Source organism: Vidua chalybeata, chromosome Z, assembly GCF_026979565.1.
Source record: "Vidua chalybeata isolate OUT-0048 chromosome Z, bVidCha1 merged haplotype, whole genome shotgun sequence".
Classification (NCBI taxonomy): Eukaryota; Metazoa; Chordata; class Aves; order Passeriformes; family Viduidae; genus Vidua; species Vidua chalybeata.
Genome location: NC_071570.1, coordinates 62,953,257 through 62,974,791, shown reverse-complemented (window position 1 = coordinate 62,974,791; position 21,535 = coordinate 62,953,257). Strand labels below are relative to the sequence as shown.

Here is a 21,535-nt window from a genome sequence, read left to right as displayed (position 1 = left end):
AAGTTAGTCAGCTTCAAATCTGAGTGTAATGGGGCACACCCATAAGCTTAAAATAACTTGGATAAATGCTATTTTATAACAGAAGCATATCTGGTCCTACTAGAATCTGCAAACAATATATTTGAAAATAAATAAATAATAATAACAATGAAAGCCTATAATGAGACATTGTGTTCTTTATATGATAACTTATCATAAGGTTTTGCCTAAGAATTCAAGTTCACAATGTTTTGTGAAGGTGTTATTTTTAATAGTCCTGCATAGTAATCTTTCACTGATACTTAGCCAAGCAGAGAATGCAGTTATTTTTATTCTGCTGAAGTAAAAATGAAGCATTCTGAGAGATCTGACATTTCAAGTGTACAGTACATATTGAAGCCTTTAGATGGAGACATACTTAAAAAAACCACCTAATATTCAGTTCAAAGTGCATTGTGTAAATACAAAAGAAAGCTAAAAGAAATGAGAACCAAATATTGAAAGAAAATGAAAGAAATGTTATAGTACTTGTGCCATGGTAATGTTACAAATGACCTACTCTTAACTACATTGGCAATTGAATATTGAGGGCATATAAAGCTGACAACAGCAAAAAGATTACATGTTCTTGTATAAATCAACTGTATTTAGTACTGCTATATATTCCCAAGAAATGTATTACACTGTAAATAAAAAAATCTGTTGTTGACATTACAGAACTCTGTGTAATAAGTAGCATGCATCAAAAAGGCCTCTGACAGCCGTAGTAGTCTCATTTCCTATTAAGAATCAGACTAAATTACATTATGAGCCTTTCCCAGAATAAGCTAACAAAATGCATTCTGTTAGAAGACATAATTTGAGTGCCTATTTACTAATGCTTTTGTTTTTATTCTCCTGTCTTCTGTACTGCGATATATTCAATGTTGTTGAGAAGCTTATCACATCTAGTAGTTCAGTTATTCTGAATACTATTATTAGTTAGAATTAGATCTATTAGTAGATCTAATTATTGCATCTAATAGTTCAATTATTCTGATGATTACTACAGATGAATACCCCAATATCAAAACTTATAAATCCAGTTGGACCCAGATATACTGCACTCCTAAATCAGAATCTTTTAATTTTATTTTTATTTTCCTTAAGAATGTGGTATAAAGGTTGGGCATTTTAATGAAGATTTATCTCCTGTAAAGTTTTTCCTTGGCAATTCCATAAAAGAAGCAGACGCCATGTTGTGAAGATGAGCACATAACTGTTGCTGTAGTGGGCTTGTGGACAATGGATTTCTTTCCTTCAAATTAAGTACCAGGCAACGATCTGAGAAAGCCCAAGTGGTTTTATGCATCCTTCTTAATCCATACAAATTGTATCATTTTATATTACATTTGCAGCTGTACACTGAGTTGCATGGCTCGCAAGCTTACAGTACATTTCATGTCAGGACAATATGAATACAAATCCAAACAGTCTTGAACAGTATAATTCTGACTACATTAGTTGCACATCTAAAATGCATTTGGGTGCAATTTGGAACCAAATCTCATCTTCACTTTTGATTTCTTTCATAATTTTAATACTTACGTATGAATATACAAATGTCTGAAGATATTTTGAGATCATATGTAGATGTTTTGTTTTTATTGGAAACTACCTAGCTTTGAAGGACTACATCAAGTAAGATCTAAGCAGATATAGAGAAGTTCTAATGAGGGGCATTTTTGAAGTATTAAGGTAACAGTCATCATGGCTATCTGCAGAGTTAGCGCCTGGGTTTTTTTTTTCCCTATCCTTTTCCTTATTTTACATCTCAGTGCAGAGCAAATACCTGGTATTATTAACATGTAAAGACATCAGAGTATCTTCTGTGCAGGCTTTTACTTTGGATCAGCTGAAAAAAGTATAACAGAGACAATTAATGATGGTTTGCACGCTCTGTGTGAGAAGCAGCAGGCTGATGCTAAGAGAGAAGGAACTTTCATTAGAAGTGGTGTTAAGTTTCAGTGTGTCACTTTGCCATTGATTTTTTAGATTCAGGAGGTATTTCTAAGTCCTCTACAGCTGTAGGGCTTTGATTTAACATACCTGTAAACAACTAGACTCTAACTCTGCTTTGCAGGTGTTGAGGTTAAAAGTCAAAGTGAATTATTTTTTCAGCAATTCTATCCTCTATGTTAGTCAGTAGATCTTTAGAATAAATGCAATTTGTATTTAATGTCAGTTTCCTCAGAAGACTGCATTGTAGCCCACAGATGCTGAGGTTTTCTTTGGTGTGAAAATGTGATGGTTGTGCTTCCTTCTGGTGACCTGGTGTATAGTATTTGCTGTGACAGAGCAATGGTCCTCCAATTATGGAGAATTGTGAGTTGTACAGTATTTTTGGCCTGCGTTTCTTGAAGATGGTGGGAATGGATCAGGAATAATGATAGTACATAGGAATTAGATTACATCCTGCTTCTGATTTATAAGCTTTTAACAGGGATGTACTGCAGAGGAAGGGTCTTTGCAACATTTAAACATCATCTCCTTACCTTTTGGCTGTGGAGTAGCTTATGTGCTGTATTTGAGGCCATCTATATATGTTTTTTTAAAATGTCATGTGCATTCACACCACATTCAAGGGACACTACCAAGAAACAATTTCTTTCAAGACCTTCTACCAGTATGCAACATATAAGTCTGTGACAGGCTGTGACATAAGTGATATTACAGTAGGTCATGTCACTTTTAACTGCTTACATTAGATCCTTGATTTCCCTAGTGCCCTTCAGTTGTTTTATTAATACTACTTAATTTCAAACAGGGTATCAGAAGGCATCAGAGTGAATGTTCTAAGGACAAAGTAAGATTTTTGCCACAGAACTTTTATTAAAATAAATGAAACACTGCATGTTATCTTTACTTGCCTTTTTTTTTTGCCCACCTTCTCTCTCTTCCTCGTTCCCCATCACGTCCTTCCCTTCCTTATACCTCCTCCATGTATAATGCTTGACATGGGGATCCAAATAACTACTGTATTCCTTCCAAACAGAGTGGTACATGTGCACTTTATTTGAATAGAAATGAGGCAGAATCAAAGGATAAAAAAATCTATTGTGGGTTTTTTTTCCTATTGTATTCTTTATACAATGTTAAACTGAAACCTGTGTTCAGATCTACCATACCTCTCTTGAACTGCCTTGCTTTGTTCTGGAGTACAAAGTATATAGCTTTTGTAAAGCTTCAGTGTGCCAGTAATTCATATGTCATACAACTATGAAGAATCTACTTTCCTTGTTTTAATTTGTGGCCAAGTTCTGAAAACAGTTGTTTTGGTGCTTTAGTGAATTGTATTATCATATCCATATTGCCTTAATGGTTGTGTGTGTTGGGCCTTTTTCTTTTAACCCTTTCTTTTGAATTTAAAGACAAGTGAAAGTATGGGCTGTTTCATATACTTCAAAGAATTATTTGTGCATCTTGGGTATAGGCACATTTTCATTACATTTTATTTTGCTATAAGTATCGAATTCTGTTTTTCTTCCCAAACAATTCAGTATTCCAAATCTAAATGTAATTGATAGTATGGCTAAACTAGAAAAAAGAGCATAGGCCTTTGAATTAAAAAATGGAATGGAAGAGATGGAGGTCTGGGCTTAGTCTGATACTTAAGTAATTTCAAAGGACTTTTTATGCCCTTTGAACAAGTTAACATTTTGCCTCTCTACAGATGCTTGTAAAGTAGTTTGAGATCCTTACATGTGGGGAAAAAACCCCTACACCTGAATCTGAAGTGTTCTTAGCTGGATAATTTAGAATGGATATAGTCATGCAAGAGATTTCTGTGAGGTGCTCTCATGTACAACAATTTTAGAGATTTCCAGTTCAACTAATTGTCACCATGCTAACTTGAATGCTAATGTGAGATGGGCATCTTGCTATTCAACCTTCTCAAGACAATGAATTTCTGGATGTACATAAAAGAGATCTTTTAAGTGTCTAGGGAATGTTAATGTTGAAAAGTAAGAGACCTACTGACTTAGTGAGCTCTGAGCATTAGGCAGTGTGTGAGTCAACAGATCTGATTTGTATCTAAGGCTTTAGTCAACTAATGGGTGTTTTGCATGTGGAAAAACTGATCTAGAGTTTCCATCTTGCTGCAGTCCTTAATAGCTTGTTTTCCTTCTCTTTCCTCAGTTTACCATTTTCTTTGTAGAGCTGGTGAAGCTGCTCAGTAAACCAACTGCATTAAAGGATTGAAGATGTGTGTTTTTTAAGAACTCAGTAACTCCAGTGATGCAGTTTACAGCTCAGCTTCCCAAAGACTTTGAACAGCCCAGGGAATATAGCAATGAGCAATCAGGAGAGGAACAAGAAGGTGATGCAGATAGATGAGTGGGAAACAGAAAATGCCTTTGTTTCAGAGAGGTCAGTGGTCAGTAAAGACAGGATCACTCAGACACCTCTGAATGGGATATAAAAGGTGTATTGAACTAAGCAGGAGCTGCATGTATTTCAGCAACATGCTCTCAATAATTGCCTGTAATCAAAACTTTCTTTGATCCCCCTTCTTTGAGAGATGGAGCAGAGTTGGCCTAAAAGGCCAACAGACTGGTGAGAGAGACTTGTTCATGGATAGTGGCTACAGCACAGCCTAGATTCCTTCTTCAGCACAAGGGGACTCAGAAGTACATGTGCCTGGCTGGTGCCAGGCCTGAGGCTGCAGAAGATTTAGTCAGTCAGGCTCCTTCTGGTAAAATTGTTATTCTGGGCATAGAAGAATTCAAGATTAATTCCTTCATTTCTCAGCTCATGCTTCCTTCTCATGCTTTTGGACATGCTTGCTCTTCATGGTTTCTTTGCATTTTTAATTTTATCTCGTTCAGACCTCCAGGACAGAGCAGCCAGTAGGCAGAACTGGAGGTTGCCCTCCAAAGTACTGTTGTTAAAGGGGTTCTGGGACAGGGTTCAAACAAGGAGGAATAGCTGAAACCGGGAATGTTTTGAACTGTGCGGGTGACTTGCACAGTGCTCTACTCGATGTTACATCAAAATGTTGTTTATACATTGCATGGGCCCATGTAACATGGCTAATTGGGACCTTCTTGATGGTAGAGCTATCTCTGGGAAATTAAACAGATTCACACGCTTTTATTTTTCAGTTATTCTTTTACCTTAATTTGGCTCTTGGAAAAAGTCCCTTAAGTTCTTGCACATGGATGTGGGAACACCCTTGCAGCATTGTCCGAGGGGGTGGCTATGAAGTTTAATTTTAGTGTGTTGTCTTAAATCACAAAAATTGTTTCATATCCATGAGTTTTGCCTCCACTTTTCCTCTTTATCCATATTTTATAATACATAGTATAACATTTTTGCACCCATAATAGGACACTGGACTTTTAATTATGGATATTCTTATATCCTAATAGGTACTTACAGGTATATATACATAAAGCTATAAAGAAGCACACTCTTTTCTGATTATAAGGAGGTACAACTTTCTTTCCATCAACAGAGAATTTTCCTGTTAGGGTCATTGATCACAGCGTAACGAGAGAGAGATAATTTTAAGTCTGAATCTGCCATGGCCCATCTTTGGAAAAACATTTGATCTCTCTGTAAACTAAACTTCGTGGTTTATTTCATACTGATGGTATGATTAATAATTATTAATATTTGGAGAAAGAATTTAATGTATGTTTATATTTCATGGTGTTGGACTGAAAAACTATATATGGAAAAATACATAGATGCAGACATGTGGCAGGTGCAGCTAGCAATCAATGTGCATAAAGTTAGATGCACAGATTGTACAAAATTATTATTAAAGAAACACAGGGCTAATGTTGATAGAGCATATGGTATATATCACTGTTGAACATGATAAGGAGATAAGCTACTGTGAATTTATTTCTGGCTTTGTATTCTTCAAGGATCTCTTGGTGAATACTGTAAATTCTATTAAAAGTGTTGACCTTTTATGTAGGTAACCATAAATTTGAAGTGAGTATGTGTGTGTGCTGCATAGGCACCAGTGGAGCTAACAAAGGATTTATTTAATTAAACTGAATTTTGAACTGCCTTTTAAATACTTAAATTGTCAAGCAAGTGTTTTGCAAAGGAAGGGTTTTCAGTATGTAATTCCCCAATGTAGGTCAATTAAAGCTATAATACTTTCCTAAATTTGAATCACTAGATCAAGTGTTTTTTCCTAGTTGTACATTTTCCCTCTGTGCATTTATTTCAAATGTTAATAAAGTTTTCATCTACAAAAGGCTTGGAATTGACAGAACAAAACTCTTTCTTTTTAAATGGTGACAACTACTACTGTTTCTGTCTGCAGGTAGTGGAGGACATGCTAGAGGACGAGGAAGAAGAGGATGACAGAGATGACAAGGTAATTATCTTTCCTAGCACTTGGGTATCTGGGGATGGGAGAATTTAGACATGACACTGTTTTTACTGACAGTTAAAAAAAGGAGTTGATGTGTTTTAGTCCAGAAAATTGGACAGAGCTGTTTATCATCCTAATAGTGCTATAGTGTGTTGAGAGAAAGGTTAGAGGACTATAAATCCTGCTTTCTTTTTCTTTATTTTTCTGGTTTTTTTTTATTTTTCTTCTTCTTCTTCTTTTCTTTTTCTGTCTTCTTCTTTTTCTTACTTTTTTGTTTTCCTCTTCTTCTTATCTTCCTTTTCCTTTTTTATTTTTTTTCCTTTTCTTGGTCCAGAGCTGGATCAAATATTTTTTTTCTGCCAGGAACAGGAATATCTCTGCCTGTCTGGAACTTGACAGCTCTTGTGAAGATAACAACTGGTTTTGAAGGACAAAAATTCCTCCTATCTTGAGTACTACAAATAGGGCTGCACTTCAGGGGAAAAATGGTGTGGAAATAGCAACTTTATACTGGTTAAGGATGGGATCTTGACATCTAAAATTTTCAAAGAATTATTGGATAGAAGAATGTTTTGAATGCTTGGACTCCATATGACATTTAAATAATCACAATTCTCATACATATCCATTTGATTTGAAGTTTGCACTGTGGCCCTGCAAGCTGGGAAACCACAGCAGACCATTCACCTATTTGAGTGGATGTGATTCAGTTTAGATGCTGCCAGCTAGGCTGAGGATTGCAACCACAGTAAATAACATGTCATTTCCACATATTATTGAGCCAAGCCATGGGGCTTCTTGGATTGGTTGTCCCCCAGAGAGAGGGAAAAACCAAAGAAAATAAATCAGAATAACCTTGCACCACTCAAGCAATGGCTAGCACTGGCAGGATGGCTTTCTGGTGAGATGAGTGCAGTGAAGACAGCCCAATACTTGCTGGTATTTTCCTACCAGAAGGGTGATATTTGTGGAAGAAAATAAAAAGGAGGAAAATATATAGTTTTACAACAACTCTGCATTAAAAATCAGATTATTTTGACCTTCACAGATGTTCCCCCACTTTTGTTGTAATATTGCATTTTTTTTTTTCTGAGAGGAGAAAAACAGTACATCTTAATTTGTGCTCTTGACCTTTTTTTCTGGCTGAGCTGTACATTTATACACTACTGTAAGAAATCATATGCTGGCAGCAGCATTTGAAATGTCAGAAAATTCACTGTAATTAGTTAATGCCCTCAATGATTATTTTTCTGTTAGCTAACACCTAAGATGTACGAGATGATAAAAAAATAAGAGTATTTTCCTTGTTCCACTGCCAGGTCAAACACTTTACAATTTATATGAGAAATTCTTCTATAGATCACCTAAATTGTTAGCTACATCATTTCATAACACTGTACTAACAAAATCTTCTTCTACAAAACACATATGGGATGTTTTTTGATGCTAAATGATATGAGCATCTGTTTCTAGCAATAAAATAGATGATTTGTTGTAAAAGTCCACCATGTAGCTGTGAAGGGCTTGAATTTCATCTCAATATGCTAGCTTTGAATCATCATTTGTTTTCTGATAAACACTGATTTACCATCCATTTGAGGCCATTTTATCCTGTTTGTTTCTGCTTTATTATTAGATCCTGGTGCAAATGTGTCATACCAATAGTGTGTGTATTCCTGGATATTCTGACCACTGTGATTAGTTCACAAAGAATAGTACTTGACTGCTTGTAGGTTAAACAGCCTGTGTAGTTACTGTGTAAGTGGGTTTTGGAAAACAAACTCCTTTAAAAGAGAAGATGAAGGCAGAGGTCAGCCTCTCCCTTCCTCCAGTTCTCTGGTGATTCTCTGAGCAAACACCCCTAATTAGAAATATCACTCTAGGTTTCAATGTTATGATCTAACATTCAGCTTTCTCAAACTGACACCAGAGTTCAAACATTTTTCTAAATCTAGTTACCAAGGTTGAATTAAAGTGAGTCCTGACATGTGCATTCAGTGAGCCCTTTTATTGAATATTTAAGAGCTGTTTTTTTATACAGAAGGTGTTAAGGTTGATTTTCATAAATTCAAAGCTGACTTCATTTTTGCAAGTGTTTTGAGCTCTCAATATTAAATATGCTGTTTGAATTGGGGAAAAAAAAGCCCTACACTTTTTAAAAAAGCATGTATAGACTATTCTATGTATTCAGGGTCTTTACAGTGGGTGTTATTTTGCACTAGGTTAAATTGTAAATAATAAGCACATGGTTAGGATTATTTTGTTTGTTGTTAGAAGTTGTTTTTCCTTTCTGGTGCACTAGACATACTCTCTTAACTCTTGCTGTTCCTCTTACATCTTTTGACTACACGGAAGGGTGCAGTTTTGTGTTTAGTTCGTGTGTGTTTTCTTAAAGCTATGTGCAAAATTAATTTTTGTGAGAAAACAAATGCATGTTTTGTAACACCAGCTGATAGTGGCCTTTTCTCTTGGTTTTTTTTATGTGGTATAATAGAAAACTGAGGAAGAAGGGTCTTCTTGTGCAAAGAAAGTTACAAGATTAATAAATGTGCCAAACTTACTTTCATTAAAACTGAAGCTTATGTTGCAAATATGTAAAATATGCCTCAGCTGTTTGACCATGGCCAGTGTCTTTGCTCCCTGATTACCACAAGAAAGCTATTAGTCCTGTAACCTTTGGACTTTATGATAATAAGGAATTACATGGCATGGAACTGGAGCACCTGTTTTCCATTTAGTAAAGGCTCCTTGCAGGCTTTACCTAAACCTATCCATTTGTTTTCATGTATCAGATTGTTGGGCGATTATGAAAAGTGTCTTTCTTGAGCTCACTTGGGTATCAGTGACATGCTATGTGATGACCTCAGTGTGGGCATGTCCTGATGTAGATTATGTCATGGATGCACATTGCTCGACATCCCCAAATTGCAGAGTTACAGAAGTAGTAAACTGAGGATGATGAATGCCAAAATATATTAAATTAGTTAATGCAACACATATTGTTAATATGGTGTGTAATACTGAGAGGAGTCTGACAAGATAGATTTGCACTACTATGTCTCATTCTAATGTTCTGGATTTTAGTAACTTTTTTCACCCTCCACTGCAGTCAAGACAGGACTGTTAATTTAAGGCCACATGATGTGTTTTTTTACTGGAGAATCTTAACTTTCATCTTCATTTGCAATATGAATAATAAACTAAAGCAGCAGGTATGCTACTTGTATAAAGTGGTGCTTAGCAGTGGAACAATTTTTAACTGATTTTTCTTCATTGTCTTGTTATGTATTTAGGAATTTGTAGTTTGTTTGGCTCAGGTCATTTGTCCTTCATGTAATACTAGTCTTTCCAAGAAATAGCACTGGATTCTACATTCCATATGTTCTGTAATGTTTGCTAAACCTATGCCAACCACAGATTTACAATTTAATCTGATTTCTCTTTCCTTTTTTTCTTTTGTCTCCTTTTCAAACACTGGCTTATACAATACCTTAGCAAATATGGGTCAGTTAAATTACATGAAGTCAAGTTATCAATAAGCTATCAAAAGGATTTTTACACAGTTATAATAATGTAGCAGTCAACATGGATAATCTGTGTATCTAGAATTTGTCTGTGTATCTAAGATTTCGTTTTTAAGTATACATATGCTCTTCACATAGCTTTATTCTTTTAACAAGCTCCAGATAATATTTCAGATAATCTCAAGGATTTTTCAGGTCAGCATTTTGCTGGAAGCCCTCAGCACACCACAGAATTAGACCAGTGAAAACTCCTACTACTGCAGGCATAAAGGGAGGAAGATGCACATTATGAACACTGTTTTGTTTTACCTTCATCTTAACATTTTGTTACAAAAAAATATTCAAAACATTTGCATTTTTGGTTACTTTCTAGCCTGTCATTCTTTGAAAAATTCTTTGCAGTTCTCAGTCAATGATATTGTACTTCAAGATAACTAAAAGCTTTTGTAATGAATTATAGTTGAGTCCAATTAAAACATGTTTTTAAGCTTCTAATAATTTCTGCTGAGAGGTATCAACTTTGTTCTCAATCCAGAACACATTTGTATCCTGTCTCAGAAGCATGCCCTGCATTTTTACTGAGAGGAGATCGTGAGAAGAAGGAAAGATAGATCTGATGTAACCTACATTTTTATATTCTATAACAGAGAAGATTGTGATTTATTATATTGTCAGTTATCTTCTATAAAATAAATGGTGGGGAAATGATACAGAGAAAGAGAGAGTTGAGTTAAAATTCCAGAGCAAGTGAATATATTGGTCTGCCTTATAGCTTGATTCTACCATTATATTCTACATGAACATAGCATCTAAATACTAACTATAAATAAAAAGCCAACAGCAGCTTCCAGTGAAAACTGTAGCTCTGTATAAATCTGTTATCCTCTCAAAGCTTAGCTTATAAAACTGTGTGTACTTACAAAAAAATCTCTACAACAGGGCAATCTATAGTATATGGCTGCAGAAGTCATACTTCTCGGTACAGTTTGGTGTCAGCTCAGTTTAGTTATTCATGTAGAGATGTTGATAAGAGGTGTGTAGTTTAATAACAATTGTACATAATGTGTGGGTTGATGGTGTAGACTTTTTCAGCCTGTAGTCTGGACTATCACCTGGTTTTGATCATTGGATCACCCCAAGTCACAGCCATGAAGTTACTTTTGCTTGGATATACCTTAGATCCTGTGGAGCCTTTGCATAGCAATTTTCACAAAAAAGCAGTTTTCATCCTGCCCTGTAGTGGGACACCATATAGTCTCCTTCATACACATACACATCTTTGAAAACAGGTACTTGGACAGCTTTCTGAGAGGTTTAGTTTTAATGAGGTCAGGTTTTTTTTGTCCTGGTGCAGTCTTGAAATACTATCAAAATCAGCAAAGTAAAATCAGAATTAATGAGATCAGAATCTAAGATTTATATCTGAAGTTCAGCATTTGAGGAGGGGTGTGTGTGTGTGTGTGTGTGTGTGTGTGTGTGATAGTCACTGGGGGACCATGGGTCTATGTCTTGGTTTGAGACAATTTAAAGAATACTCTGGAACGAGTTGTCTCTTTTATAGGTTTAACCAGTCCCTTTCCACCACTAAGGAAAGAATGAAAGTAGAGATAAGTGAAAAAGACAGCAGTTTACTAACAAGCGTAACAGCAACAGGCAAAAAATAACAACAAAATTGCTATATCTCGAGAACAAAGAGAAGCCCAAAAATGCTGGGGACAACCCGCCCCTCCAAGGTGGTGCTCCGCAGTCGAGTGCGTGGTTCGAAGGACAAAGGGAAAGGTGGTGTCAGCTTTCCTCCTGCCCCCTCCCCGTTCTGCTCTGGTATTCTCTGATCAAGGGGCTAGAACTCGGGGAGGGACTTCGCCTTCCTTGCGGCAGGAGACGGCAGGACAGGCGAAGCAAAGCGGCTGCTCCGGGCTGGGGAGACCCGCGGTGTGCTGTCCTGGTCTTGGGCACCGCCGGTGCGGGGGAGCGGCTTGCGCGGCAGCGGGGGCTTGTCCCGCTCGGCAGAAACAGGAACAGAAACAGCCTGCGGAAATCGCCCCAAGGCAGCCTCTCCGAGACGAGAAACAAGGGGAAAAAAACTCCAGGCAAACGAAAAGAGAAGCCAAAAAGGGGAACAAAACCTCTGCCTAAGCATCGACCAAACAGCCAGCCAAGCAAACAGCACACGGCAAAAGGCAGGAAGCTGCCCGGGAGGGCCGGTTTAAAGAACGCCCCTAAAAGCACTCCCCACACACAAAGTTCTTGTTTGCAGGGTCTTAAAGATACAGGAACGAGCTTTGGGCGTAGACAGATGTGGAATGTATTAACATTATAGATTACCCCAGGACAGTCTATAAACTGTTGATGAATTACACTTAGCCTTGTACATGGTGTTGTTCACCTGTGACCAATGTAATGTGGGTGATGTTCCTTATGAAGCAATCCAAGTATAATTCCAATAAATTGTTAAATAAAGAATATGTCTAAATTGTGTTAGCTATTTAATAATGTGACATACATTTTCCTCTACACTTAATATTATTTCTTAATGTAACTAAGCAGATTTAAACTCTTTGAGACCAAGCAAAGTGCTGTTTTCATCTAGGTCCTCAAAAAGTAACTTTATGGTGTAGTTAAAAACATCTGTGTGGTCTTATCCATGACTTGGAAGAGAAATAATTAGTGTGAAAGGAAACAACCAAAGCCCTTTACTGCTGGGTTTCCTTTGAAACCTTCCTACGTGTGCAGGTTGGTTTATAACTTAGCTCTACTTGATTTCAAAAGTGGCGAGAATGGACAATCACCATTCTTCATTCTCTAACAGAATTTCTTGGAAGTAGTTTCATGCAGAATCATGAGATCTGAGTTCTGTTTAAACTACTGCTGTGAGCCACTTGCAACTCTAAGCAAGCCATGTAGTGACTGATTTGCCAGCTGCCTGAATGTTTCTTCAGGTTTGTTCATAACTCCATGTTTTTTAACCTTCCAAAGGACAGCCTCAAACACCTTTGGACAGATGCATTTTGAGCATTTTCTACATCAAAGTGTAGAGCCCATAATACACAACAAATCTTCTTCCGAGTCCCACAGGAAGCAGAGATGTAATGTGTAAGTGTGGTGGGTTGACTGTGGCTGGATGCCAGGCACCCACCAAAGCTGTTCTGTCACTCCCCTCTGCAGCTGGACAGGGCAAAGAAAATATAACAAAGGGTTCATGGGTTAAGATAAGGATGGAGAGAGATCACTCACCAATTAGCATCACAGGAAAAAGAGACTGAACTTGGGATATAAATATAATTTATTACTACCAAATCAGAGCAGGATAATGAGAAGTAGAATAAATCTTAAAACTACCTCCACTTGTCTCTCCTTCCCAAGCTCTACCTCCTGTACTTTAACAATGCAGGGAGATGGGGAATGGGGGTTGCAATCAGTTCATCACAGGTTGTTCTTGCCACTGCTCTCAGGAAGAAGAGTCCTTTGCCTGCTCCAGCATGGGGCCTCTCCCACAGGATACAGTCCTTGACAAATTCCTCTACCCTGAGTCCATCCCATGGGCAGTAATTCTCCATGAACTCTTCTGCACAGTACATTCCTTCAGGCACAGTCTGCTCCAGCATGGGCCCCCTGCAGGGTTAACAAGTCCTTCCAGGAAGCCTGCTCCAGCAAGGTCTCCTCTCTTCATGGGCCTGCAGGTCCCTGCCAAGACCATGCTCATGCATGGGTTTCCCACAGGGTCACAGCCTCTTCTTAGGCATCCACCCTCTCCAGCCTGGGTTTTCTTCCCGGACTGCAGGTGTGGCATCTCCATGGGCTGCAGAGGCACATCTTCTTCAGCATGGTCTTCATCTGAGGCTACAGAGAAATCTCAGCTCTGGCACCTGGAGTACCTTCTCCCCGTCCTTCTCCAGTGACTTCAGTGTCTGCAAAGCTATTCCTCTCACATATTTTCACTTCATTTTTTCCTGGCCACAATAACATCTGTGCAATATCTTTTTTTATTTCCCTCCTAAATACATTACCACAGAGGCATTACTAACACTGCTGGTGGGCTCAGCCATGGCCAGCATTGGGTCCATCCTGGCTGGCATTGACTTTGCCAGAAACAGGAGAAGCTTCCAGCAGCTTCTCATAGAAGCTGCTGTAGCTCACCCCTTCCAAAACCTGGCCGTGCAAATGCATTACAGTAAGATACAACTTTGGAAGCCTTATAGAGAAAAGTGATGGTTAGGATGTGGTAGCATGAGGTAAGTGCTGCATGGACCCAGTTCCCAGTGGAACATGTGGTTGACACAGTATTTGTGAATGAGAATGAATGAGTGGCAGAGGTGATGCTGTGGGAGAAGAGGGTGCTCAGCAACATAGCTGTGTGCAAAATGGATGCTGTATTGTAGTCTGGGTTTTCAACTGAGATTTGATGCTGAGGCTCGCTCTACAACACAGCTGAAAATCCACAGCTTAAGATAGGTGTTTGTCTTTGACTTCATGGATAGGCTTCTGAGGAAAATTGCAACCTCAACTACAAAAATTTGCCCAGACAGTTGATCAAGATTTGCTATGCTTTATGGAGGAAAATAAACTGCAAGATTATGCAAACAATATGCAACATGCATTTTGTTTACAGTTTAAAATACCTGTGTGTCAGCAGAAAATTTTATATTGTTTACTTAGTGTTGATATGGATCAGTGATGAAGTTGCAAGACAGATTATCTAGGCAAAATATAATCCTGACAAAATGAAAGAAGCACCTGTGCCCAAACTATTTAAGAACAAAGTTCATCCTAAAGCAGTGTGGTATGGAATTTAAAAGTTGGTGTTGTGCAGCAGCATCTAGGACATATGCATGGTACAGAGTCTGTCTCTACTCAGGTGTAATCCACTGGCAGATTAAGAGGCAAGTTTAGCATAAAGCTTTTGGACAAATAGTACATATTGCATACTGCTTTGTTCTGTTTTGTTCTATGATAGGAATTCTATGCGTTTACTGATAACTACTAGGAAAGTTCCAAAGGTAAGAAGCATGGCCAGGACTCATGAGAAGTCAAGCACTGGCGCCAAGTGCCAAGGAGGGCAATGGTTTTTGTGTGGTGTAGTAAAAAGTTCAGCTCCGGGGGCTCCCTGAGTTCCCAGCCAGTCCGGGGAGTGATTCTTGGCTGACCGGTCCGCAGGAAGGGGTAGATGAAACCCGAATAACTCCACCAGGCAAAGACGAGACGTCTCCCGAGCAGTGAGATCCGAGAGGTTTATTGTCAGGAGAAAGAAGGAGTGGGAGGAGAAGGCAGAGAACAGCAAGACTCTCGGATGGAAACTGGCGAACAAAAGCGGGACCGAGCATATAAGGGCAGAGGGATAGGAGTGGCTAGGGTACAGATCAACCAATGGGTAACGGGTAAAGGGGAGGAGACGGGATGGGGTGACATACAACGAACCAATCGGGATACAGGAGAGGAGTGGCATTCTGACAGGGTCCAATGGGGTTAACAGAACAGGGGAACATTCTAGAACCGGGGAGTGTGTTAACCTTTGACGGGCAGCTTCAACTGGGGAGGGGAGCAACATGTGATTGACAACTTTTGTCTATATTGAAGCTGCCTCCCAAGGGAGGGTGGGGACCCCTCCCACAGTGTGGATTTACTGACTTCTGTTGAGCTGCATGCAAGAGTGCTGATGCCCACCCATGAACCCTGTTGGAGCAGCTGTGAGCTGAGGAGTCTGCAGGAACTAGAGCTGGAACTGGGAGAAAGAGTAGCAGAAATAAGATATAAAAATAAACATAGACAAGTTAGGAAGCAGGAGTGGCCGGTCCTTGGGCAGGCAAGGACATGGTGATGCTGAGATCTGCATCAGGAAAAGACAAGGAGGCAGGGAGAGGCCACAAAACCCCAGGTGCAGGTGTGCTGGGGTAACAGGTGTGGATTAAGGATCCAAGTAGGAATGTGCCTTAAATCTCACATACATTAATTTCAGATCAGTTGGCTTTGCCATCTCAGTAGTTCTTTGACTATAGTCTTTGGTGTACAATTTAGATAGATTTGAAAATTAGAATTTATGGCATATGGAAAAGCAATAAATGTTTTTTTTAGCACTCTGACTTGCTATTAAATGTGACTTAAGGACCAGTGAGGTATCTGTGTTATCCGCATGATCAGCAAATGCATGTTTGACTGGTTCAGGAGAAGTTGAGGTAATATGGTAGGTTTATGTACAGCTGTAGCAGTCTGATAGTGCAGTGTTTTTATTGATTGTCTCAGTAAATGCACTGGGGTATTAAGTTTGCTTGTCACAGTGCTTAGTGCCTGGGGTAGTTGAGCAAGTTACTTTTCCTCTGAGTTGACCCCCTAGTCCCAGAGTCTTTCAATCAAACTCTTTAGATTTCATACACTGGCAATTCCTTTCCTTTTCTAATGGGCTGTATTAAAGGAAACGTGTCACCTTTTGCACCATATAATTCTAAATCAGATCAGAATTCATGCACAATTATGTCATTGGAAATATAATATTACAGACCTGCTTATCTCAAGATAGCACATGGAAAAATAAACTTCCACAGCTGACAGATTTACTTGATTCTGTAGATAAGTTATTTGTAAGTAATTGAGCTGAAAAATGTATATGGATTATTTTAATACATATAAAATATTATAAGAAAAACTACTAATAAATATTTAAGTATTGTTTCTTTCCTCTTTCTCTTTCTGCTATTTAATTTCTCTTTTCTATATTTTCTTGGCCTGCTCAGGTGCTAAGGTAACTAAGTCCAGGATGGGAAAAAGAGATTTACAGAGTTATCCTAGTAAACTATATTTTTTCTGAAGGCTAGCAGCTTTATAAAATCAAAATGGATACCATTCTTTTATGTGATGCCATAGATACTTTAATGCCAGAGTAAGAGAAAGCTCTGAGAGAAAAGAATTCTATTGAAAAAGTATTGCTTTTGGTTAGTCTTTAGCAGAGTGAGTAAGTTAGAACAGCATTGTTAATCTGAAGCTTTCTTGCAATCAGAAATAGTAATTTAAGATCAATCGCTTAGCAGATGTGCTTTTAGTATTTTACACAAAATGGTACAATTCCTCCTATCCTCAACATATTAGGCAGTGCCTTTAATGCATGGTATTAGCTATAATTCAAAATTAACTATGGAAAAGTAATTTGTTGACCTTTACTTACTATTTGATTAAAAATTTAAATACCAACAGGAGAAGAAGAGTAAATGGAAATTCTTTGTAATGCCTTCTCCGTTGCTAATTTGTAGTTGGATTTTCTTTTAATTTGAGGAGAATTTGAAATTTGTGCATATGTTCACACCAAAGTGTCTTCTTTTTTGTTTTCTCTACTCATAGGACTGCTTCCCTTCCCACTCTTAAAGAACAAATGCTGCTTCAATATTTTAGATCAATACACAGCATATAGTGGAGATCAAGAAACAGTTTACTCAGCAATTTTTCTGAAGTATAATACACACTTCTGCACTTTGAGAGAAGAATGGTTTGCATAGTAATAGTTGTGATTTCTGTGTAGTGTATTAAAGATTAAGGTTTTAGAGTCTGTTCAGGGAATGCTTGAAGCTGCATTATCGAAAATTACATTGTATAACATTATAGATGAAGAGTTTGTTACTAAATAATTGTTTCAAGCAGTTCTTACATTTTGTAATCCTTTTCACTCATCTACCTCAGGATATATTGATTCAGAAAAAATGTATTTTAACACCTTGATGTTTTTAGAAAGAAGAACTTCATGCTGAATTTTGAAGTCTTAATGCAAAAATACAGAAATGTCATTCCCTGAAAGTGCTAAAGATTTTTTTTTTCCCCAGTGAAATGTTGTCTGTTTATTGAACATTGGAGTTTCTTTGTTTTTGAGACTGGCTGCCTTTGAAAGGAAGTTTGGTCTGTGGCTATGTTTTCCTCTGATGTCAATTAGACTTTTTGGAACTACCATAATGCCAAAAAGGTCCGACCAAAAACTATCAGATTGAAAAGCAGCACTTCACACCGTTGAAACTCCCCAAAAGAATTTGGTGAGTAACACAGCTATTTGACAAGGCATATTTGAATCTGGTCAAAGGACAACACAACCCTTCCTTGGGAGCCTGCTGGGAGAGTAATATAGGGAAAATTCAGCCAATTTTGTAATTCAAAATCAATGCTTTGATTAGGACCTAAGATGTTACTGCAGATAAACACTATCTATTGAGTTTATAAAAATATCATTGGCTATTAAAAGCAGGTCAGCATTACAGTGCAAGGAAAAGTAGAACAAGGTTTGATGAAATATGTAGGAAAAAAACAGATTTTTTTTTCTGGATTACCAAATCAGAGTAGTTATAAGGTATAGATAATAATTCTGTAGGTTTTCATGTTTCAAAATCTGAACATGAAAAACATTCAGAAAAAATAGTATTACCTTTTAAAAAGCACAAAAGAATTGGCAGTAAATGGCATCTTACACCATATTTTTATTTCAATGTTCCTGAACATTTTGAATACGGTAATTTGTAAAGATGATGTCTAAAATGGCTTCCAGGGAGTCAGAAAGGATATATTTAATCAAGGATGAAACTTTAGTTTCAGCAGAACACTGTTAAAATCATGCTCTTATAATATCCTGCTTTGCTTTTCCCATCATGGGTGGAGGGGGTTAGTCAAGTATGGGGAGTACTCAACACTGCTATATTACCTTGACCTTCCTGAAGTGTAGTTCTTTCCCTTTAGAGATGTTGATAACACACAGGCATTGTACCTTTCTTCAGGTCACTCTCAATATCACTGTTGGAGTTGTATCCCCAAAAAGCATGTAAGGACACAAGGCAGGAGCATAGCCAGAGCTCTGACACAAGGTTATAAAGGATGATATACTAGACACGTTACCTGGTTTTAGGACACCGAAAAGTGTTTGTGCTTCGGAAAGCTTTATTTTTTTCTATTTCTGGCCTTTTTTCCACAAATAGTTCATCCTACCCTTATGCTCTAGGAGAAAATTGAAACTCTGGTTATATACACTAAATTATCTTACCATAAACTACATATACTTCACAGCATTTAGTTGTTTTACATGTTGAGGTTCTTATCTAAAACTCTTCAGTGGTGGCTGAGGTTTTTAAAATGCTGATTGAAAGTAGGAACTGTAAGGAAAATTGAATGTGGTGTGGATGAGATTAAAACACAGTGCTACAAAAAACAAACCTTCTGTTTTGCTCCATAAGATTAGTCATGGTGGCAAGGGGAAAGCTTAGTACAACTCTGCCACTGGAATCAGCCAGGGTATTTATACAATGTAAATGGGATATAAAAAGGGTTGGAAACATATGGCCATGCAGAAGGGTGTATAGTTAATAGCCTCTCACCACTGAGCAGATCTCAACCCTTCTGACGCTGGAGTCATCTTCTTTGGAGCAGATAATTGTTTTTCTGCCCCCTGTTTCAAGGGGACTCATCCTTGGAGGATGCTGGGACCCAGCAGGCTCTGCTCTGACAGGTGCCCCCTCCCCTTCCTAGGGAAAGCAACAAAAAAGTCTTAATAATAGTAATAATTTATTAATATTAATAATATTGCCAATGAATGTAAATAGAACTACTAATAAAGAGCTTTAGCCATCTCTCTGTGGTGGGGAGCAATCTCAAAGACAGCCCTGGAAGGGTGCCCAGTCAGGTTCTGCTATCTCCAGGAGTCACAGGATTTTCCTTACATTCCCTTTGTATTATCATATCACAACAGAGGTGTCTTCCAGATACTGGAGGGAAATACTTTGCATGCTACACACATCTGTGCTCCTTTCATTTTGAGTAAGGCTGGTTAGTGAATTATCTTGGTTTCTCTCCCTTGTAGCACTATATTAATATTTTCCACCACATTAGTATTTTCAGCTGCACAGAAATCAAGAGCATTAAAGTCAAAACAAAGATGGTGAAATTCTGGGGCCAAGGAATGCAGTAGGGTGCCCAACGGGAGTTGTATGCTCAGGAGTGCCAGCCTCTACAGAGCTCGGAGTCCAAGCATGGATGAAGGCTAATATCTCAGGAGGAGGAAGAAATTACTGCACAGTACAGAGGTACTGACTCATGGTTAGGTGATTTCTACCTAAAAAGTAAACAAGCCCAAACACCACCACCACCACCCCCGCCCTCCCCACTTCTGTATTTTGATATGTAAAACAAAGGTTGTCATGTGATTTTCAGTTTGAGATAGGGTTAAAGATATTTAGGTATTAAGATTTCTTCTCTTCCCTGAGAACACCAGAGCTCTTCTTACATATTTGGTTTGCACATGCTATTATACAACTGTCTAGTAAAAATGAATTTATTTCAAACTGTGGATTGGCAAAATTCACCTGAAGGAAACATAAAATAGGTCTTATGACATCAGGATTGGTGCAAGTGATTAGTGTTGCAACCATGGGCATGCCAGCCGTTCTCTTAGTCACAGTTTTCATAACCAGAAAAAGAATACACAATAAAATTCCACATTTATTCACCTAGGATGGGAATGGTTAGCCAAAAGTGTATTTGCAAGGTTTTTTCCTTCTAAAAGAAATTCGTGCTGTCACTGGAAAACACTTTTGTGACCCTGTTTGTTTGGAAAGTTCACAGGGAGTTTGTTTTTACTATATGGTTAAGGTGTTTTCATAAACATACAATCCTTTACAGAAAGTAGTGGACAGTACTTCTCAGTACTTTTTGTCTAGGCTAAAATGTTGGAAGTTCCATGTTTCTGTCTACTGATGTCTTGTTCTTCTACTACTCCTCTGAAATATTTTAACAAATATGCAAGTGCCTCAAATAGTAAATAGGAAAGGTTTCAGCTTATAGAATCATGTAGAATAATTTAGGTTAAGAGGGACCTTTAAGATCATCCATGTGTATATTGTCTATGCTTAATTTTCATAGTAAGTTTTCCTCTGTATTCTGACTTAAACTTGTATTCAAGTTCCAAAAGATATTTTTGAAGTGTCATATTTTTGTGTGAAATGAAGGATAGTTGTCCTACCTAGTACTTTTCCTACTAGGAAAATGATTATATATATATTTAATTCTGCTGTTAGTTTTGTTAAGTTCTTCATACTAATGCTGCTTTGTCAGCAAGGTCCACTGGTGAGTTGTCCATTTAATGGAAAAAAGGAATTTACTTTTATCAGTTTTATTTCTGCCTTTCAAGTACTTAGAACATTCCTCTCTACAGTCTTATGAGAGTAATTAAGAGTCTCATTTTACTGTCTCTAAACCATTCATTATTTTGAGTATCTTGATCATATTAATTAATCTTCTGTGTAAACTGAAATGTCCTAATACTTTTTGTTGCTCATCATCTAATTTTTCTCACATAATTTTCATTATTTCAAATATCATGTCTGCTTTTCTGAATCTGATTTTTTATTTTTATTTTTTAATTTGGATTCAGTACTTTAGCTGAAATTGTTAGGCATATACAATGGCACTAAGTAAACTACTAGTGTTAGTACTTCAGTTAACTTGACTGTATTCCTCAGAAGTTTGACATCACATCTTTAAGTAATTCTGTCACCTCCAAACTGGGCATCTCAACTTTCCTTCTTTTTGATCTAGATTTATAAGTAGGTTAAACATAATCTCAATTAATCTTTACAATTAATCTTTTAGTATAAATATATATATATATAAAATATGCTCTTTTGCTTCCTTCTCCTTGCATAGT

The 21,535-nt window shown here is 37.6% G+C and overlaps 1 protein-coding gene across 1 annotated transcript in view; it reads left to right on the top strand.

Moving 5' to 3' along the window:
* The window catches only part of MCTP1 (multiple C2 and transmembrane domain containing 1), a 211,872-nt gene that overhangs the window by 163,073 nt on the left and 27,264 nt on the right, over positions 1-21,535 (top strand). Inside the window, exon 17 of the mRNA XM_053968728.1 lies at positions 6,305-6,358. Within this exon, the coding sequence (XP_053824703.1) occupies positions 6,305-6,358 (54 nt within the window). The remainder of the gene's footprint in view (positions 1-6,304; positions 6,359-21,535) is intronic.